General features: G+C 45.2%; 1 protein-coding gene across 1 annotated transcript in view; it reads right to left on the bottom strand.

The window, feature by feature from the left end:
- LOC147891993 (uncharacterized) overlaps nt 1-19227 on the bottom strand; it is a 341384-nt gene that overhangs the window by 155659 nt on the left and 166498 nt on the right. Inside the window, exons 21-24 of the mRNA XM_087388335.1 lie at nt 13245-13306; nt 12881-13037; nt 12692-12772; nt 12463-12567 (exon numbers count right to left, since the gene is read on the bottom strand). Coding sequence (XP_087244461.1) covers nt 12463-12567; nt 12692-12772; nt 12881-13037; nt 13245-13306 — 405 coding nt within the window. The remainder of the gene's footprint in view (nt 1-12462; nt 12568-12691; nt 12773-12880; nt 13038-13244; nt 13307-19227) is intronic.

Here is a 19227-nt window from a genome sequence, read left to right as displayed (position 1 = left end):
TCGTCGTTGGGCTGAAGTTGCAGTGGCTCAGGATTGCCTTTCCTCCTTTGTCTTTCTAGGCAAAGGTTTTTATTATGCCCACTGCTCTTCGACTGATGTGGTGCCTCGACTGATGTGGTGGAGCAACTTGTCATGCGTGTTGGTATTCATGGGGCTGGTTTCTTTGCTTATGTGATGCCCTGGGATCCGCTTTTTGATCCGTCTGCCTCTCTTCTAACTCGCTGTCCGGTTTGGATTACCCTCAAAGCGTTGCCTCTGCCTCTTCTTTGGCATCTTCCTAGTCTTGCAGCTCTTTTGGGGAGGCCTCTACATGTTCCAAGACAGGAACTTTTGCAGGCTACTCGGGATGTTTGCCTTTGTATTTTATGGGATATGATGCAACCCGTGCCCTCTACTCTGGATCTTGATTTGGGATTTGCTCATCGGATGCACATCAGGCTGCATTTTGCCTCTTTTCCTACAGCATGTTATCGGTGCCGGCAGGTTGGTCATTTTGCACGTGCTTGCCCTTCGGCTTCCATGACCACTCCTCATGCTCCTTCTTCAACAGTAAAGTTTACTCTTCCTTCTCCTCCGGTTTTTACTAAGGCTTTACTGGATAAGCCTTCTTTTACTGTTTTGAAGCATTACTGGAGGAAGGTAGAAAAATCGCAGGTTAATCTTTCCCTTGCTGAAGAAGTTCAGAATCCCGGCTCCCGTTGAGCATCATCAGCCTCCTTCTCCTCTAGATATGGATGTGCCCCTTGCAGAGGGGATCATACAGGATGCTGCACATGCTCTTTCTCAGGTTGATCTTCGAAGTGAAGCTGAAAGGTGGAGTCCTACTTTATGAGATGCAGCTCTTTCGTCGGAGAATACAAATGTTGATCTAGCTCCTTTGCCTCTGATGCCTATGCCAGAGTCTTCTTCTATTCGGGATACAGAAGTGCCTTTTTTATTGGAATCTTTTCATCCCATGTTACTACAGGTTTTTGACCTTGCGATTCAGAAATTTTGGGTACCCACCTATATCAAGAAGAATCACAAGGGCAAAAAACAGCTGGTTTTTATTGATGGTGTAGTTTCATCATTGCATCAGTTTTTATAGAGCAATAATTTGAAGCTGGAGGATGTTGTGTTTGATCCTCCTCCAGCATAATATGTAACTTTTTACTTGGCTGCCTCATGACTTTTGCTCTGAGGCTTTACTTGTGTAAATTTTTTTCTTGTACTTATTGGTGGGTTTTTACCTCTTTTGAGGTTTCCCACACAGAAATATAAGATTTCACTTTCAAAAATGTGTTTGTGCATGCGCGCGCTTGGCCTCTGCATGTTCGTCTTCGAATTGTGCAATTTATTCTGATGGTGTATATTCAATTCTACTTGCCTCTTATTATGTTCAGCAAGGCTGATCTTGCCTCTTTTATGTCTGAGGTTCTGGAAATCTTCTGGTGTTCTCGCCATGGCAAAAAAAGCTTGCGTTTACTTCAGGTACAACAGCTTTGTTCTCCAAAGATGCATGGAGGTCTTAATATTCTCAATATGCATCTACACATTCTTGCCCATAAGGGGAAACTCATGCTGTAGTTTTTGCAAGATTCTCGGGCTGCCATGATTCGTCATTTACTCTTGCATATTGAATCTCCATCTTTTGGTCATTGGTAGCTTTCCCAGTGGGAGTTTCTTTTTGGTTCTGTGACAAGCAAAATCCCTAGCTGTCCTTTGGTTTCCCGTTTGTTAATGGATTGGAAACATATCCTTTCCCACTTGGATTGGCATGGCAGTGATTCCTTGCAGGGCAACTCTTTTAGAGATGAAAGCATGCATTGGTCTAGAGTGTTCGCCCTTCCTTTGGCTTTTCATGAGCCTCGATGTTCGTATTTTCTGAGTCTCAAGGGGATTCGTTTGGTTCATGATGTTGTTGATGATGCTGGATTTCCCCTTACTTTTCCTTTGGCCGCTGCCAAATTTGGCCTTGGAATGCATTATTGTCCACTTTGACATAAGATTACTTTGATGCTCCAACCTTTTCAGCCGGTTCCTCCATTGCATCTATAGGATCGTCTTCAAGACTAGACACTTTCTTTTGTGGGCTTGTCATGCCGTCCTTTGCAGTTTGCACATATTACTGTCTCTTCTCTTTATAAAGTTCTACTTCCTCCACCATTTATCTCGCAAAAGGCAAATCAGCTTTGGCATCTTAATCGTCCTATAAAATGGTGGCGGAAACGTTTGAGACAGATTTGGCATTCTAAGATTCCTCTCCATCAGCAGGTTTTCTTGTGGAGAGTTTTATTGGATGTTCTTCCTCATGGACAACTCTTGGCACGACGACATATTGCTTCCTCTATTTGTCGCATATGTCTGGCTCAGAGAGAGACTGTGCCTCATCTCTTTTGGCATTGTCCTTCCTCTTGTGCTTTCTTGGACTTCCTTGGGCAGATTTTGAGAGCTCGATTTCCTCAAATTGCTTTTGGCAAGTTCTTCTAGCTTTTTGGTGTACATCCACCCAGACAGGAGTTTGATTTCTTTTTTGTTTAGGTTCGGTACGGGGAACTTTGGACTCTCTGGAAGGATCGCAATCATATGGTCTTTGGTGATCCTGTTTTTTCCAATTTCTCTTTCTTCAGACACTCTCTGTAGCAATCGCTTTTTGATTGCTTGCAATCTCGTGTCTTTGATCATGATGTATATTTGTCCTACTGTGAGATTTTATCTTGATGTATTGCTCTCCCTTTCTGGGATAGCTTTTTTGTAATATAATGACTCAAAGATTCCACAAAAAGAAAAAAATATGTGTGTGTGTGTGTGTGAACTTTCTTCACTAATGCAAGCTTTTTCTTTGTATGAAATCCCGTTTGTTGCCTTTGCATACCCAGGATTGGCAAAGGTTGCTATGGCCGAGGGGAATTGTTCCGCCAACTCAATTGATACGTCATCTTGGATATCCTTTAGGTTGGAGCATTACCTGTCACCAACAGATTGACTGGGTTCTTGCTAAATTGAAGAAAAAACTAGAATATCGGAAATTGGCTACTTGGCCATTGCATGTCCGACTCCGCATTGTTAAGTCTATTTTGGTGGCTTATATTCAGTTCTATCTGCCATTGATTTTTTTCACTAAGAAGGATTTGTCTTCGTTCATGTCCGCTATTATGGAAATTTTCTGACGGTCAAAGCATGGCAAGAAAAGCTTGCAGATTCTTCCAGTACAAAGATTGTGCTCGCCCAAATTGCATGGAGGGTTGAATATTCTTAATATACATGTGCACATTTTAGCTCATAAAGGCAAGATGATGCTTCAAGATGATCATAGCCTTGGGCGGGCGGCGGGCGGCTATGATGCGCTCCTTATTGGTTCACATCACTACTACTGCATTTGGTTTTTGGCACCCACATAGTGGGATTTTCTTATAGGCTGTATTGAAGGAAAAAGCAAAGGTTGCCCTATGGTCTCTTAAATGTTTTTTGATTGGAAGTATATTCTTTCACACTTGGCATGGAATGGAAGAGACTCTTTACAGGGTAACTATTTGCAAGCAGAGAGCATCCATTGGTTGTGGGCTTTCTCTACTCCCTTGGCTTTGCAAGAGCCTTGATGCTCTTAATTTCTTAATTCAAAAGGGATTTCAGTTGTTGCAGATGTTATCAATGATGATGGCATTATTTTATCTTTCCCTTTAGCTGCTGTAAAATATGGTTTGGGCAAGCACTATTGTCCAATATGGCAGGTCATTTCTCGAATGATTCAACCATTTCAGCCAGTACCGCCATTAGAGTTTCGAGACAGGCTTCAGGATTGGACTCTTCTTCCTTTATATTCATCTATTTGTCCTTTGAAGCTGTCTCATATCACAGTCTCTTCTCTATATAAAGTTTTGTTATAACCAACTTGGGTGTCAAACAGAGCTAATCAGATTTGGGCATTGCATCGTCCACTCAAATGGTGGAGAAAGAGATTAAAAAAGATTTGGCACTCTAAGCTTCTTCCTTTACGCCAATAGGTCTTTTTATGGAGTCCAGCATGCAAAACAAAACTATCCCACTCCACTCTCTCCCTATCAGAAAGGCCACCCTCTGTCTGGCCCGACTTGTCTTCAGAGAATTCAACCATGTTGAAATCTCCTCCAACAATCCAAGTGTCTGCCTGAGGAAGGGACTCTTTGAGCTGTCTCCGGATCCATGGGAGCATACACATTGAGAACACCAACTGATGTGCTCTCAATCTAAAGAATAACATAGCATGCCCTGCTCTCCATTAGTGTACCCTCTTGGGTGATCTCTGAGGCCCACCTGGCTGAAATTGAAATTCAAACTCCCCCCCTCGTGCCATCCGCTGGGCTCCAATATGTCCAGCTCTGTCATCTGAGTAAGGATCTGCATCTGTCTATCCTATCTTGGGAGAGCTTATGCTCCTGGATAAGCACAATGTATGGAGGGGACCCTGAGGAAATAAACCAAAGTCAGTCCCCGAAGGGAGTCCCTAAGCAACTGCAATCTAGGAACTCCCAATCTACGACCATCTGCATCTGAGGTAAATTTGTGGCTGTTCAGTCCTCTCACATTCCAAGAAATGATGGACAACCTATACATCAGATGGAAGTGAGGGGGTGCCAGTGGCAGCGGCACAAATCACTCTCTCTAATGGCGCAATCCAAAGCCAGTCTCTGATCAAACTCCAAATCTTCCCCAACTCATGTAAAATGGCTCCATCCAAGGGAATAGTACTCTGGCGCGAACTGAGGATCTGAAAGTCAAACCAACCAACACTCTTGGGCAAATCAAAGTCTCCCTCAACCTCAAAGAATAGAAACAGAAAGGCCCTGCCATCGAAGACAGGTCGAAGAGTCCTAGGGCAAGAATGAATCTGCGAGCCGACAATACGGTGAACCGAAGAAAACTGCTCATGAGTTGTCTAGCAATCTTGCTGTCAAGTAACTCAGCTGACCAGCTTTCGCTCCCCTAAGATCGAAAGCTACCTGCGGAGAAACGAAGAATGTGCCCCTCTCTAGAGAGAGTAACAGATCCCAAGTACTCTTCTACCTCCTCTGACCGTCGACAAAATACTGGGAGAAGTTCCAATCAAGTGAGGGAGTCTGTGGAAACCCCTCTAGCCAAAAAGGGCCAAAACTCAACGGGCAAATCTCTGTCAACCATCCTGGGGTTAGGTCTAGGAGTCAGAAGAGCTGAAAAGGGCTGAGCCGTCCTAACTCTGCTCCTGGAATAGGTGAGAGGGAGAGGAAGAATGTGCGACGAGGTGCCTGTAAGCATGGGTGACTGATAATCTCGCTCGATCTCATCTACTAGGATCTCCTAACCCTCATGCCTGTCTGGGTACTGAGCGAAATCTATGACCGCACTCGCAAAAGATCTGGATAAACCAGGAGTGAAAAGCTGCAAGGACGAGGCTGTACTGGGAGGGGTGTCTAAAAGGACACTCCGCATAGCAACAAAATAAGGTACTGTGCGACGAGGAAGAGAAAGAGTTCTCGAGGGAACCTCATACAGGTGCATGAGATCCTAGGACGGGGCTCTGACTCTGACTTGTGTCGTGAAATACCACTCTCTCAATGGACTGCTGGGAAGAGGCATCCGTCACCATAACTGCAACCTGAGCAGTCTCCTGCTGGATAATTGTCTCAGTAACCAAAATCTCAACCTCCGGGGTAGTAGTGTCAAGAGTTATCAAATCCTAAGCTATTGTCTCCTGCACAGTGTGAAGACCTGCCTGCAGATGGTCCTCCGCATCTCCCCTTTTCGGGGTCTCTTGCACGTGTGTCTCGACTCCCTGAGCTACCATCTCCTGCACAGTGTCAAGACATGCCTACGGATGGCCCTCTGCATCTCCCCTTTTCGGGGTCTCCTGCACATGTGTCTCAACTCTCTGCCATCTGTGAGCTCGTACCTGGGGCTGCTCGTACTGCTGACTCTTTCTCTGTCTCCGTCTCGTCCGAGCTCTCCGTGAAAGCTGTTCTGCTGGAGGCACCTCCAAGTCCTCTGAGTCCACTGGAGGCTCCCCTGGAGGAGTCTCCTCTCACTCTGCTGAATGAGTCGAAGTAGGCTCAGAGACCCCTGGAGGCTGAGCTGTAGGTTTTGGGTCACTCGTAGGATGAGGTGGATCGGGAGTCTCTGATTGAGGCCGACGACTGGGGCAATCCCTAATAAAGTGACCTCTCTTCCCGACAGAAAAGACATTGATCACGAAGACCCTCATACAAAACCCTCTGCTGCATCTGGACCCCATCTCCCATGGAGTACGAAATCAAAGTAGGCAAAGGTCGGGGAGGGGGGAACTCTGAAGTGAGTATGACCCTCGTAACACCTGTACCAGCAAGTGACTGAGCATAGGAAAGTCTAGCACCTGATGGGATGACTGTACCTGCCACACTAGCCATATGCTCCACAGCTCTGCGACAAGAGCTGACCTCATCAGGAAGTCCAGGGAAAGGCATCCAAAAAGAGACTTGGCACGGTCCCGAGGAAGTAGAACTGAAGTGCTTCCGCCAGGGCCACAAATGGATGACTCTGCTCTGAAACTGAATCGGTGAGCTCATAAGTACTCTTTGAGCATGCTCTGCAGACTGAAGGCCAAAAGAAAAGTACCCTCTGCCAAGCAATCGGAAAACCGTAACTGAGACACCCAATGAGGCCATGCTGGTGTACACTCAATCACATAACTTTTGGCCTCTACCGGGTAGAAAGCCAATGATGTGCATCAAACGAAAACCCTCCTCTGCTACCTCAATCATCTGCACAATGTCAGGAGGAAAAGAAACTGTGACTTCAATCTCCTCAAGTTCGGCGACGGAAGTGGCATTAGTGTCCTCCATTGTCTCAACTTGCACTGTCCTGAGGGGAGGAGCTACCTCTGCTGAAAATACCCACCAAGAACTCGCAACCAACCACAAGTAAATCCCCAGAAACCTGTATAATGAATGCCCCGAACTTCAGCCTACGTGGGATGAAAAACAGGCCGCTCAATGATGAAGCAAAAAGCTCCGCCAATGCCTGGAAACAGCCCAGGAACTCAGCTCCCCGGAACACGAGCAGAACAGCCCCAAAGAGGGCCCTGAAGCAGCCTAGCCTGAAACGCAAGGGAGGGGTGGGCAACAGCAAGGGAAGGGCCTGCAAGGCGGCCTAGATGGCGTCCTGAAGGGGTGGCCTGAAGGGCAAAGGAGCGTGACCAGTAGGGCGCGGCCAGACAGCAAAAGCTGAAGGAGGGGGCACGACGCGCGGCCAGACGGGGTAAAGGGGGGGCGACTTCAGCAGGGCACTGCCAAGGGAGCCTGCGCGGCCAAGGCAACAGGGCACTGCCAAGGGAGCGGGGCGCGGCCAAGGGAGCAAGGCGCTGCCACGGGGCTGGGTGATGGCGACGGGCGGTGGCGGACAGCTGCAGACGGGACTCGTTCTAGTCTTACAAAGGTATATATTTAAAAAAAAATCTCTTTGGCGAATGCATCAGCCAACTAAGTGTTGGAGAAAAAGACTGCGACAACTTTGGACATACAAGGTTCCACTTCGGCAAGATGTTTTTTTATGGCGAGTGCTTTTGGGAATTTTGCCATCTGGACAATTGCTGGCTCGTAGGCACATTGCTCCTGCTTTGTGTCATTGGTGTCTGATTTCTCTGATTTCTCAGGAGACTATGCCTCATTTATTCTGGCATTGCCCTTCTTCTCGGCAGTTTTTGAATTCTCTTTGACAGAGGCTACGAGCGAGATTCCCGACTCTTCTCTTTGGGAAATTTTTTTGGCTCTTTGGTTTTCATCCTTAGCGACCCGAGTTTCATCTTTTCTTTGTTTGGGCTCGCTATTGGGCACTTTTTTTTTTTTTTCAAGAAAAAGACTTCTATTAAGTAAGAGAAAAAACCCGCGAGAGCAAGCTCAAAGCGGAATACATCATGAAATCATAAGGATAAATAAAAAACCCCCTCAGAGAGTGAGGTGGAAAACAACCAAGGCTGAGGCTGAAAGTGCCACCTCAACCCTGTAGTAGTTTCAGAGAAGAAAGGAGAATCCTTCCATTCCCTGAAGAAAGAAGCCCTCCTAGCTGAGGCTGCACGGGAGTCTCCCTGCATACCCGTCCATACGGCCATCAAAGTATGTACGACGTCTGTCCAGATACTGGCCAATGTGTGCGAGGGATGAACCTGAGTACCCTCCAAAGCCTCTGTGCATCTGGATCTCCAGATATGCTAGGATGCTAACTCGCTAAAATCTCCCAAGAAGTATCCACAGAGGCATGTACAGCTGTAAAAGGAAGGTGTGGTACCACATCCAACGAACAGGACTCAATCCGATGACGTCGAATTGAAATGGCCCGAGAGGAGTCAACTCTCTCATAGAAAACCTGAGGTCCTCTAAGAGAAAGCCAAGCCACTAAGCCCCGTGTCATAAAAAATGGGGAATGGGCAAAGTGACTGAAAATCCTGGCTACCCCCATCCAAATCATCCTCGCCTGCCTGCAATCCCATAAGCAATGCTGAATAGACTCCGGAGCAAAAAGGCATCGAGGGCATGTAGGATCGGCTCCGAACCTGGACCTCCAAAGGTTCACTGCAATCCCTCCATGGATAGAAAGCCAAAAGAAGATAGTGATCTTTCTATTCCTGTGGGATTTCCAGAGTCTCCTCCAGAAGCACCTCTGCAGATCCGCAGTAATATCAAAAGTCTCCCAATGAGGAACTCTGGAAGGTCTCCAGCCTCTACTACTGAGCTGATATCTCCGACCGTGTAGCGAAAGAAGGGGATGCTCTTCTCTCGATGCCCTGCATCAATCCACTCCCACTCCTATTGGGCACTTTGGACTATGGATAGACCGCAATTGTAAAGTCTTTAGTGATCCCAATTTTTCTTTGTTTGCTTTCTTTAAGCGTTCTCTATAGCAATCTTTCTTTGATTGCTTGTAGACTCGCTAGATAGGTCAAGATGTATATTTAGCATATACTGAGATCTTCAGTTGATGTATTTTCTAGCGCCTCTTTTCTAAGGTGACTATTCTTGTAATATAATCAATCAAAGCTTTCACCAAAAAAAAAAAAGTGTGTGTGTGTGTGTGTGATTCCCGACTCCTGCTTTTGGAAAATTCTTCTACTCTTTGGTTTTCATCCGCGCACTTAGGAGTTTGATCTTTTCTTTGTTTGGGTTCATTATTGGACACTTTGGACTTTGTGGATAAGCAGAGATTGTAAAGTCTTTGGTGATCCAACATTTTCTTTGCTTGCTTTCTTTAAGTGCTCTCTGCAACAATCTTTTTTTGGCTGCTTGCAGACTCGCTACATCGATCATGATGTATATTTAGCATATACAGAGATTTTCAGCTGATGTAGTTTCTAGCTCCTCGCTTTGAGGTGGCTTTTCTTGTAATATAAACAATCATGGCTTTCACTAAAAACAAAAAAGTATGTGTGTGTGTGGGGGGGGGGGGTTTGAGCTGTGTGTGAGCTGCTTTGAGCTATGGTGCATTTGCCCTCTTGCCTTCTTGTCTAAGGTTCTAAGCCCTGTACAGTCTCCGCACAAGCCTCCGACAGCCTCTCGTGCAGTTCTGTACAGCTTGGTAACGACTCGTACGGCCCTGTATGGCCCACGTATCATTCTCTGCAATCCTGTACAATGCCTTTACATCCTCTACATCAGCCTCTGTGTCCTCTCGTTCTACCATCCGTACACTCTGTATGGTTCCCATACAGATTCCTCCGGTGCAATCCTTGTACGATCTAGTACGGCTTGTGTGGTTTTTGCTTCATACGCTGCCAGTACAGTCCCATACATCTCCGTACTTACCCACCTTCTTTCCGTATAGTTCCCCCCGTTTACCATCAGTTTAGCTTCAGCCACCCCCATAGAGCTTCCGTACTATTTTTTATGTTTCCGCCTTCTCCTAGTACGGTTTCAGTACATGTATCCTTCGCTCTGCTGTACAAGATATCTGTTGGGTTTTTTATGCATCCTCTTTTTCTTTCCTGCAAGTTCTTTTCGCTCTCTCAACTCTAATGGCAGACTATGCATATAAGAAAACCTTTCAAAAGGAAAGGCTGGTTCAAAAAAAAATAAAAGCAACTGATAGGTCATAATAACCCTATTCATGTCTTTGCATAGGCTCAGCTTGTTTATGAAGTGATGCATGAGAGCTTTGAAGACACTCGAAAGAGTTGGAAAGATTCGGATCCCACAATGGGCATCATGGTTGATGTAGATGATATATTTGATCCTATGAAGGATTATGGTAAGCATGCTATTATCATTTTCTTTCCGGGCCGTAAGCCTGCTACTGCAAATGTTGGTAACTGGTTGACTAGAACCTTGGGCGGTTGCTATGTCAGAAAAGTAAATTCTGCAACAAGGGGCTTTTTTGAGGTAATCATGGCTGATTGATGAATGGGGTTTATTTGCAAGTGCATGCTTTGAATGTAAGAAATTTGGGCACCTCCCTTCCCAATGCCCTTCCCGTGTTCATGCTTTGAATGTAAGAAATTTGGGCACCTCCCTTCCCAATGCCCTTCCCGTGTTCCCAAAATGCCATTGGAGGCTGAATCTCTCCTGTTTCTGAATAAGAATTCTAATGCCTCTTTTGTGATGAAGAATAAGGGCATTCGACGGCTTTTTGTTGAAAAGGAAAAGGGCAAAACACATGTTGCATCGAATGATAATACTCCTCATTTTGTGCCCTTTACATCTCAACCTCAGGTAAGGGAAAGAACTTTGACTGAAGCATGGCAAACTCCTAGAAAAGTTATCTCGCCTAGTAGACCCTTACCTTCCAGGACTTGGAATGGTGCATCTTCCAAGGGAAAAACTCCTGAAGAGAATTCTGGAATTGGTATTACTTGGGCTGCAATGACTGCGAATCGTACTCTATTTCCAGCAGAGGAAGTTGCTGCCCTCTTGGCTTCTCCTCAAGCTGATTCTTCCTCTCAAGGGAGAGGCCCGGATATTGAGGCGGAAATGCAATCATAGACAGCTTTTTAGCTGCTGTACATTCTTGTCTTATATCTATAAATATGCTTGATCATATCAAATGTGTTACTCTCAATGTACACGGTACGTGTGATGGTAGAAAATGGAAATATGTGTGGATGTATCTCAACAAATTACAGCCAGACATAGTCGCATTATAGGAGCATAACCAACACATGTATGCAGGTAAGACTGGACAATTTGCTGGTTATGACATTTTTTATGTTGGGGAACTCTCTTTCTCAGGGGTGGCATTCTTTTTGAAGCATGATCTTCAGCCGCTTGTCGCCCTCAATGATCATCGAGGCAGATGGATTATCATACAATGCCTCATTCAAGGAGAGATTTTTGAATTTGCCTCAATCTATGCTCCGCAATCTTCGCGCGAAAGGGCTTTGATTTGGGATGCTATGCAAACTTATTTATGGAGACATTATGCTTCATCTGTGGTGACTTTAATAATGCTCCACAACAGGGAGATAATACCTCGGGTAACACTCATATGTTAGCCTCTAAAAAGTAGGCATGGTCTCAATTTTTGCTTCAGCTTAGCTTGGTTGATCTCTGGAAGGAATTACAACCGATGCTGCCGGGCTACACCTTTCAGCATAATGCCCAATCTTCTTATCAGGCATGCTTGGATAGATGGTATCGAGTTGATCCACAGCATTGTGATAATTTTACTTGTAAGCTTTGGATTGACGATGCCTTCACACATTCGGATCATGTGCCTCTTTGGTTAAGGCTCTCCCTACATGCTTTTCCAAATGACAGATTGCCTTGCAGAAGGCTACTGCTGATAGATAATAGTTATTTGTAATCTTTTTTCATACCAAACTTCAAATTTCCACACACTACCCTGGTTGTAATTTCCATATTGAAAATGGTCCTTCTAAATCTGCTGTTTGACTTTTTGAAAGTAGTTTGTAAAAGCAGTTGGATCTAGCTACATTGGTATATTTTCTTTCTTTTAGGTCTAGTTTCCATTTATAGCTTATAGAATTGTTGTGATGAGCTTCGTTGTATGGACTCTGTTCAAATTTGGTTTCCTGCACATAATTCAAGTTGTCGTGTGGCATTCCGTGCCTAATGTACATTCGCATTCAAAAGCTAAGGTGGAGATGGTTCTTGAGGAACTCATGTCATCGGTGGACAGACATCTAGCTGATATACTGGCTTCCATTTGGACAGATATCATTTTTACTATTTGGTGTTAGTGGGAGAGATGCACTGGAACATCTGCAGCTGCTCATGAGAGATTAGTTGCATTCATGAGGACTTGGGACTGTTCCTTTTTTTGTGTGTGTTAATCGATACCGGATGATGTGACATTACAGACCACCCCCATGGCTCTTTGTTCATATTGTAGAGGCCAGGGATAGAGTTCTCACTCTTCCACCTCTTGTACAGTTGGTTTTGAATGGAATAAATTATTTTGTACTGTAAAAAGTTCCTACGTGACAAAAGTCATTCTTCACCTACACAAATATAAACCCTATCAAAAAATTACCCAACACAAGGTACATACATGCTGAATATATACACGCTGCACGCTAATGCAAGACTGTCCACTCTGATAAAATGCTCCATGAATAATTCGCTCCACTACTGTCTGAATATCAGGAACTAAGTCCTACAAAAGAAACAGCATCGTCAGGACATGTTGGGACGGAAATGTCTAGCTCACCAATGTGAGATAAAAACTTAGCTAATTCTAGGAGCTAGGGTCTCAGCACATGTGTTAACGAAAATAGCACCTCAACAATGCATGCTGCATTTCCACCCAATTCAAGTACTACTTTCTTCTTCCCTGCTTTCTCCTTAATTTCCCAGCCAACCTGCAAGAAAATAAGGCCAACGTCATAGCATGGAAGCATCGTGGTTTACCATCTACAATCTCAGTTTGGAATGCACAACCAGAGTCACTCAGTGACCAAAACACATACTGAGGGAGACCCAGTAAATGAGACCAATTTGAATCTCTCATCTGTAGTGAAGAGATCAGCCCCATCTCTTGAACAAGGAAGAATTGAAAATGCTCCTTCTGGTAGCCTACACTGAGAGAGAATCTCTCCAATGAGCAATGCCCCAATGGGTGTCCGGCTGTGAAAAGAGCAATATGCAATTTCACAATTTAGTAGCTTTCTTTATAATATCACTCTTAGCACTATTTTCTGTATCAACATTGCACAGGGCATTAAAAAAACAGGCTTTCTATATATAGAGAAACCAGAGAAAAGTCTTACTTTAAAACAAAAGTCTTAATCCATGAAAGGAAACCCCTCAAGGCAGTTTTATAGTGACAAATACCTTGCAGGCTTAAGTACAAATGGACAACCAACGGCCAGTGCTGGGGCGATCTTATGTGCAGCCTGTGCACAAGAAAAGAAAACAAGAGCCAAGACAATTAGGAAGACCCATCCTCACAACTATGAGAAAAAGTTTCAGTTCCATCATACAAGAATAATAGAGAACTGATGCTCTTATTCGAAGAAGAATTAGAACCATTTCAATTAACCGATAAGGGATTCATTGACAGATAGACCTTTTTCTTATGATAAAGAAAAGTGGGTACATCAGCCTTGAAGTTAGCCCTATGGCTTGTGATTTTTGAAAATGCGTTAGAGGCATAATTGAAATGTGACACTATTGCAACTAGCACAGGATCTCCCAAATTGTATTTGTGAGTGGAAGTCCTCTCCATATGACCAGGAGAAATTGCAGCTGGTGATGCTACAATTAGCGCTCTTGTTGATCCAATGTACATGACCTTTCCCATCACAAGAACAACAAACTTGGTCCTTAATCTTTTCTCTAAAAAGCTTTGTCGCAAGAGCACTTCTTGTCCACTATCGACTTTCCCCTATCCACGTGTTTACGGTATAAAGGGAGTACCTTGCTCATAGTACTGACACAGTCACATGTCAAGTCATGTCAACAACATATCAACAACATACCAAGGGGGGACACAATCACATGTCAAGTCATGTCAACAGCATGTCAAGACAAGTCAACAACATGTCAAGGTGGACCGGAGCAATCACACATCAAGACATGTCAATAGTGGAGTGGAGCAGTCACATGCCAACAGTGATTTCCTGGTTGCCTGTCCACCAGAGCACAGGGTGGTGCACATGGAGAAGTAATGACAACGGGTGTCGTTTCACCAGTCCAGCTCACTACCACCTACTGTCAAACGCACTAGGAGGTGCACATGGAGTAGTTAGGAGAACACCGGTGAGTTAGGAAGTCGCTGAAGCCATCAAGAGTCGGAGCGGTGGAATGGCTAAGAGAGACAGGGCCCACAACCAAAAGGGAGGAAGGGAGAAGCTTTTTCAGAAGGAGAGGGGACCCTTAGGCAGGAGCAAAGGGAGATCAAGGTGAGGGTGAGGGAGGGGTAACGTCATTCAATCAGTCAGCATTCGGAGGTGGACGGAAAGGACAGCAAGTGCAGATAGAGGCTTGAGGCATGAGCTCGCTTGGTGCATCTTCCATTTGGTGTATTTTTCATTTCATTCTCATATGCTATGCTCCCTCCCACCTCTAATCGCAACACCAACAATTCTTCATTTTGTGTCTCCCTCCCTCCATCTTCTTTCACTTGATACAACGGACCTTGTGTCATGTGGCTAAAGTTCCATCTTATGCACGTTGAGGGTTGGCTTTTGCGATTGTGTTCTACTTGTTTACATCACTCTCCAAGGTAATTCTTGCACTTCTCCTAATTCCCTCTGCGCTTATACCATCATTGGCACCACTGTCCACTCTGTACTCGTTCTGTGCCTCCACCATAACTGGTATCATAGTCACTTGCACCATCACCACGCGATCCATTGCACCATCGTTTACGATGAAGTCATTAGTAGCTTCACATCAACACTCGTAGTTGCAAGTGTCACACACTCCTTGCACCTCATACTAGTAGCCTTAGGACTCCGGTATCACCTTTGGAAGAGTCCGACCTCCCCTCACACACCATGCCATGGTAGAGAGTTCATTTCCTTACTCTAGCATCTACTACATCTAGGAATGTAGCTCATGCTATGAGAAGAGAAGTAGAACTGAACTAAAAAGGGGAGAGAAGTAGAATTTATTATCATCCTCGGGCGGCCAAAAATGGCCCATGGGACCTAATCATCAGTACAAAAATCTCCTCCAATGTGGAGGGGTCAAGAATTTTCATGTTCTTGACGGTATGAAAAAAGACGGGTGACAAAAAATGCCAACGTTCCCGGAGGGGCAATGGTGAGAACTAATGAGAGCTGAGTGGTGTCTACTAGTATCTACTAATAGTCATCCCTGATATGTGTATATCTTGGGCATTGAAAAACTATTTCCTGTTGAGGCTCTCTGCTTTTTTGAGACCCTCATGTAAATTTTGCTGATAATATAATCATGGATTTACCCAAAAAAAAAAAAAAAGTATATCTTGGGCATTGTAGGGCTACATGTGCCTCTGTCTCGACTGTATGTGAATCACAGAATCTGCAAACTCTGGCATGTCGTGGCAAATTCAGCCAAGCTCCTTTCTCTATTGCCAAGGTGGTGATCGTGTGCAGAATCTTGCAATATTCCTGCGATAGAGAAGAGGGATGGAAGTGCTGATGTATGGCTGAGCAGAGGCATCTGATGTCATGAATGATGACCAGCATAGGGGGTTTATTTGATCTTGGTAGTAGTCTAACTTTGTCTTCTTTTCTATTGTCAACCATTGAGCTTGTAGGGTGCATAGTAAGGACAACTAGAATTCTTGTAGATTGACCTTTTCAGGTGGCATAGTCAAGTATGATTCCACTTTCCATCTGCTGAACCATTTCCTTATGTCTGTCCCCCATCTTGTACAGATGATCTTGATTTTATGGTTTTTTTGAAGTTTCATACTTGCTATCCATGCTCTGTGTGGTAATCTGTCTATTGGCATTTGTTGCACGTCCACTAGATACTACATCACTCCGATCAGTGCATGAAACTCAATTGGCCTCCTGCCCGTTTCCGATAGGAGCACTGAGTAAGGGGTAGTAGCCTTGACTCCTAGATGTCGTCGTAGGAATGCTTTCTGCATTTTTTCAATCTCATTCCATGTGGATGGAGAGATGCTGCGGAGTTGGACTACATATGCATCAAACACATATTCCGGATCTTCCAGTTCTGGGTGTCAGTGTGCCTACATTCATTTTCAAATTGATAGTATTTTCCCCAACCTATATCCATCCTTCTTTGTGCACATTGCCACCATCTATGGTTGGCTGGTATGTTGATTCCCAAGTATTTAAAGGTATTGAAATTTGACATATTCAATGGGCTGCCCCTCAAAGCTGATAATAGGAGGATGTTCAGGTTGGGTGGTGCATATTGCCATCATTTTTGTTTTGGTGACATTAACTTGCAGCCCACTTTCATTGCAAAAGTATAGTAGTTGATGCATGGAATCAGGGTCATAGGCAAAAAGAACCACATCATCTGCATGTAGAAGCAACAGTATTGTCCATAGCCTGAGCGTGGGTCCTTGTATCCCTTCTCCTGCTGCAAATTCATTTATGAGTTCTTCTAACTTGTCAATGCAGATTCCAAACAGTGTAGGTGAGAGAGGACAGCCTTGTTTTACCCCCATATTACTTTGAAATGCAGCTAACAGTCCATGCTCTTGTTTTAGTCTACATAATACTTTCTCGTCTATTAACTCTACTAAAGACCGATGGGTCTATGAGATGAATAAAAACCTGATACAGTGAGCAAAGGGTGGAGCTACTAAGCGAGCTAGAAAACTGTGTAGACATAGTCAATGATATCATAGTAAAAACCTAAGCAGCCATCCTGGCATCATCATCCTCATGTGGAAACACAGTCTGATCCAATACAATACAATAGGCATATAGAACATTAAGATACACCCGACGGCAGAATAGGCAGTGTAGGCAGGAAGCCGGTAATGGATCGTTGTCTGCTATCTGGATGAGTAACTTGTTGTGTCCTCCTGGCCGCTACTCAGCGTCTGACGAGTGCCATTGTGACCCCAGTCGGCTGCATCCAGGCCTGAAGAGAGAGGAGATGTTAGCAGTGAGTGTGATCTATGCGTCTGTCCTCTGCCTAGTGTGTCACGTCTCAGTCTTAGGATCTCTGTCTCTCCTGCTAACCATGAGAGCAACCTGCTCTGCCTGTGCGTCTGTCCCCTGCTCCTGTCTCCTTGATCTAATGAGACGATCTCTATGCCGGACTGCCTAATGAATAAAAGCTACCAGGCATCTCCGGTCTAGGTATAGGAGGAGTCTGGAGAGGCCCTCGAACCTGTCTCTAAAAAGGCAATGGTATCGTCCACGAATCTCATAGTAGACTAGGCAACAGAAAAGAAAGTGCTCTTGTGACTCCAGCTCATGGCGCATACACAATGTGCCTATGCAACTCTCCCTGGGTATCCCCTCTGCATGCCCACTCTCAATACGAAGCCGGTGCGATGACACACATAACTGTCCAAGGGTAATCCTAAGTGAATGTTGTAGGTGGATCTGCGTGTATCCTCGTGGAATGATGAAACCCTCTGGTGAAATGTGCAAGAAGTGGTCCCAATAGAAGCTGAACTTCACAGGGAGCTCTGCCTGTGCTAGCCAGGTCCTGAATGAGTGTAGCTCTAGGAGATTCTCTCAGATGATTGGGTTGAATTCATTGCCCCGGAACGGGACAAATGGAGCATGAATGCTGTACTAGAAAGGTGGTAGCTTGTCTATATGAAAACCCAATCTTTCAAACTACCCACATGTGCGTGCGTACCAACATCTCTCATCACCCCCATCTGCTAGAGCCATATAAGATGCTAGTGCCAACCAAGGTAGCCTGCGTCACCTTGTGGTGCATGAGTTGTATGCACGCATTCGGTCGAGATAAGTGATACTGGAATGCCGCATCTAATTGCAGAGGAGATGCCCCGATGGATGATCTTATGAGGGACACATGGCTTGCTGTGTATCATCCATTAGAGTAGGAGAACCTGTAATCTCTCCACTCGAGCCCACTCTGTGTCGGAGAGGTCTGCTCTCCAACAAGTGCTACCGTACATTCCTACAGATTGGACCAAGGAGTTGAAAAGAAGAACCTTGGTCCACGGGTCCTGAAAGTGTGAGTGGAAGCATTGTCTCTCCAGAAAAGCGTAACCTGTACTCAGCGGGCCTGCATTGCTGGTCTCATCGTGAAGATAGGTCCTGAAAACAGATCCCTCAAGTTGAGTATGTATAGGATGAGACGATCTCAACTGGTGCCCCATCAAAAGTAAAATGCTCTCTGTGTACGGCTGCTCTGGAGGTGTTGAAGATCATAACCTTGGTTTTACCTAGGTTGACCCTCAAGTCATTAGACTCACAAAAAGTCAGTAGTGCATCTAAATGTCTCTGGAGCCCTTACAGATGAGGATAATAGCACCACGTCATCAGCATACAAATGGATTTGGAGCAAGTAACCAGCGAGAGAACAACCAACACCTCCCAGTGTCCTCATAAAAGACTCAATCTCGTCTATGTAGAGGCCAAACAAGGTCGGTGAGAGTGGGCAACCTTGTTTGATCCCAATGGTGCTCATGATCTCATCCGTCCATCCGCCCCCCCTCTGAACCCTACCAGAAACCCTCTCATAAAGCACCATAACAGCCCAAACTATCTTTGGCCCATACCCCAGCTCCTGTAACCTCTTGATGAGGCGTGCTCGAGGTACTGTATCAAAGTCTTTGCAGAAATCCATAAAGCAGCAATATATCCTCTGTCTTCGTGTCCCAGCCTCCTCTATGACACTCCTGAGTGTGAGGATATGATCCATGGTCCCATGGTCACGTCGAAAGCTTGCCTGCCATCTGCTATGAGTCCCTGCATCTCTGCATAGCGATTGACCTCCATATCAAGTAGAGAAGCATATATCTTGGACATGACATGCCCGATCATAATGGTCTTGTAGTTACTTGCATCTGTGGGATCCCCTACCTTGTGGATAGGTGTGATAGTGTTGAGGGTCCAGGTGTGTGGGAAGCCGAGACAAACTGCTTCATCGAATAGCTTTGCTAGGATAAGGGCTAGGATATCAATCCCATATGCAACAAACTCGGTGCATAATCCCTCATGATCCTTCGCTCGGCCATTACGACGCTTCATGACCGCATCTTTGATGCCCTCCTTAGTGAAAAGAGTGCAAGAGGTAGGTCGTGGTATCTGCAAGAGATCAGGCGTGGGCTGCTTCGGGGGAGCGCAGCAAAGAGGCGGGGAGGCACAGTAAGGAGGCAGGGGGAGCAACATGCGGAGTGGGAGGGAGCTGCACG

This window comes from Dipteris shenzhenensis, chromosome 17 (assembly GCF_047967505.1).
Source record: "Dipteris shenzhenensis isolate YYH24624 ecotype China chromosome 17, Dip_SZ_1.0, whole genome shotgun sequence".
In the NCBI taxonomy this organism is placed as follows: Eukaryota; Viridiplantae; Streptophyta; class Polypodiopsida; order Gleicheniales; family Dipteridaceae; genus Dipteris; species Dipteris shenzhenensis.
The sequence above is the reverse complement of the archived record's forward strand: the minus strand, read 5'-3'. Positions and strand labels throughout refer to the sequence as shown.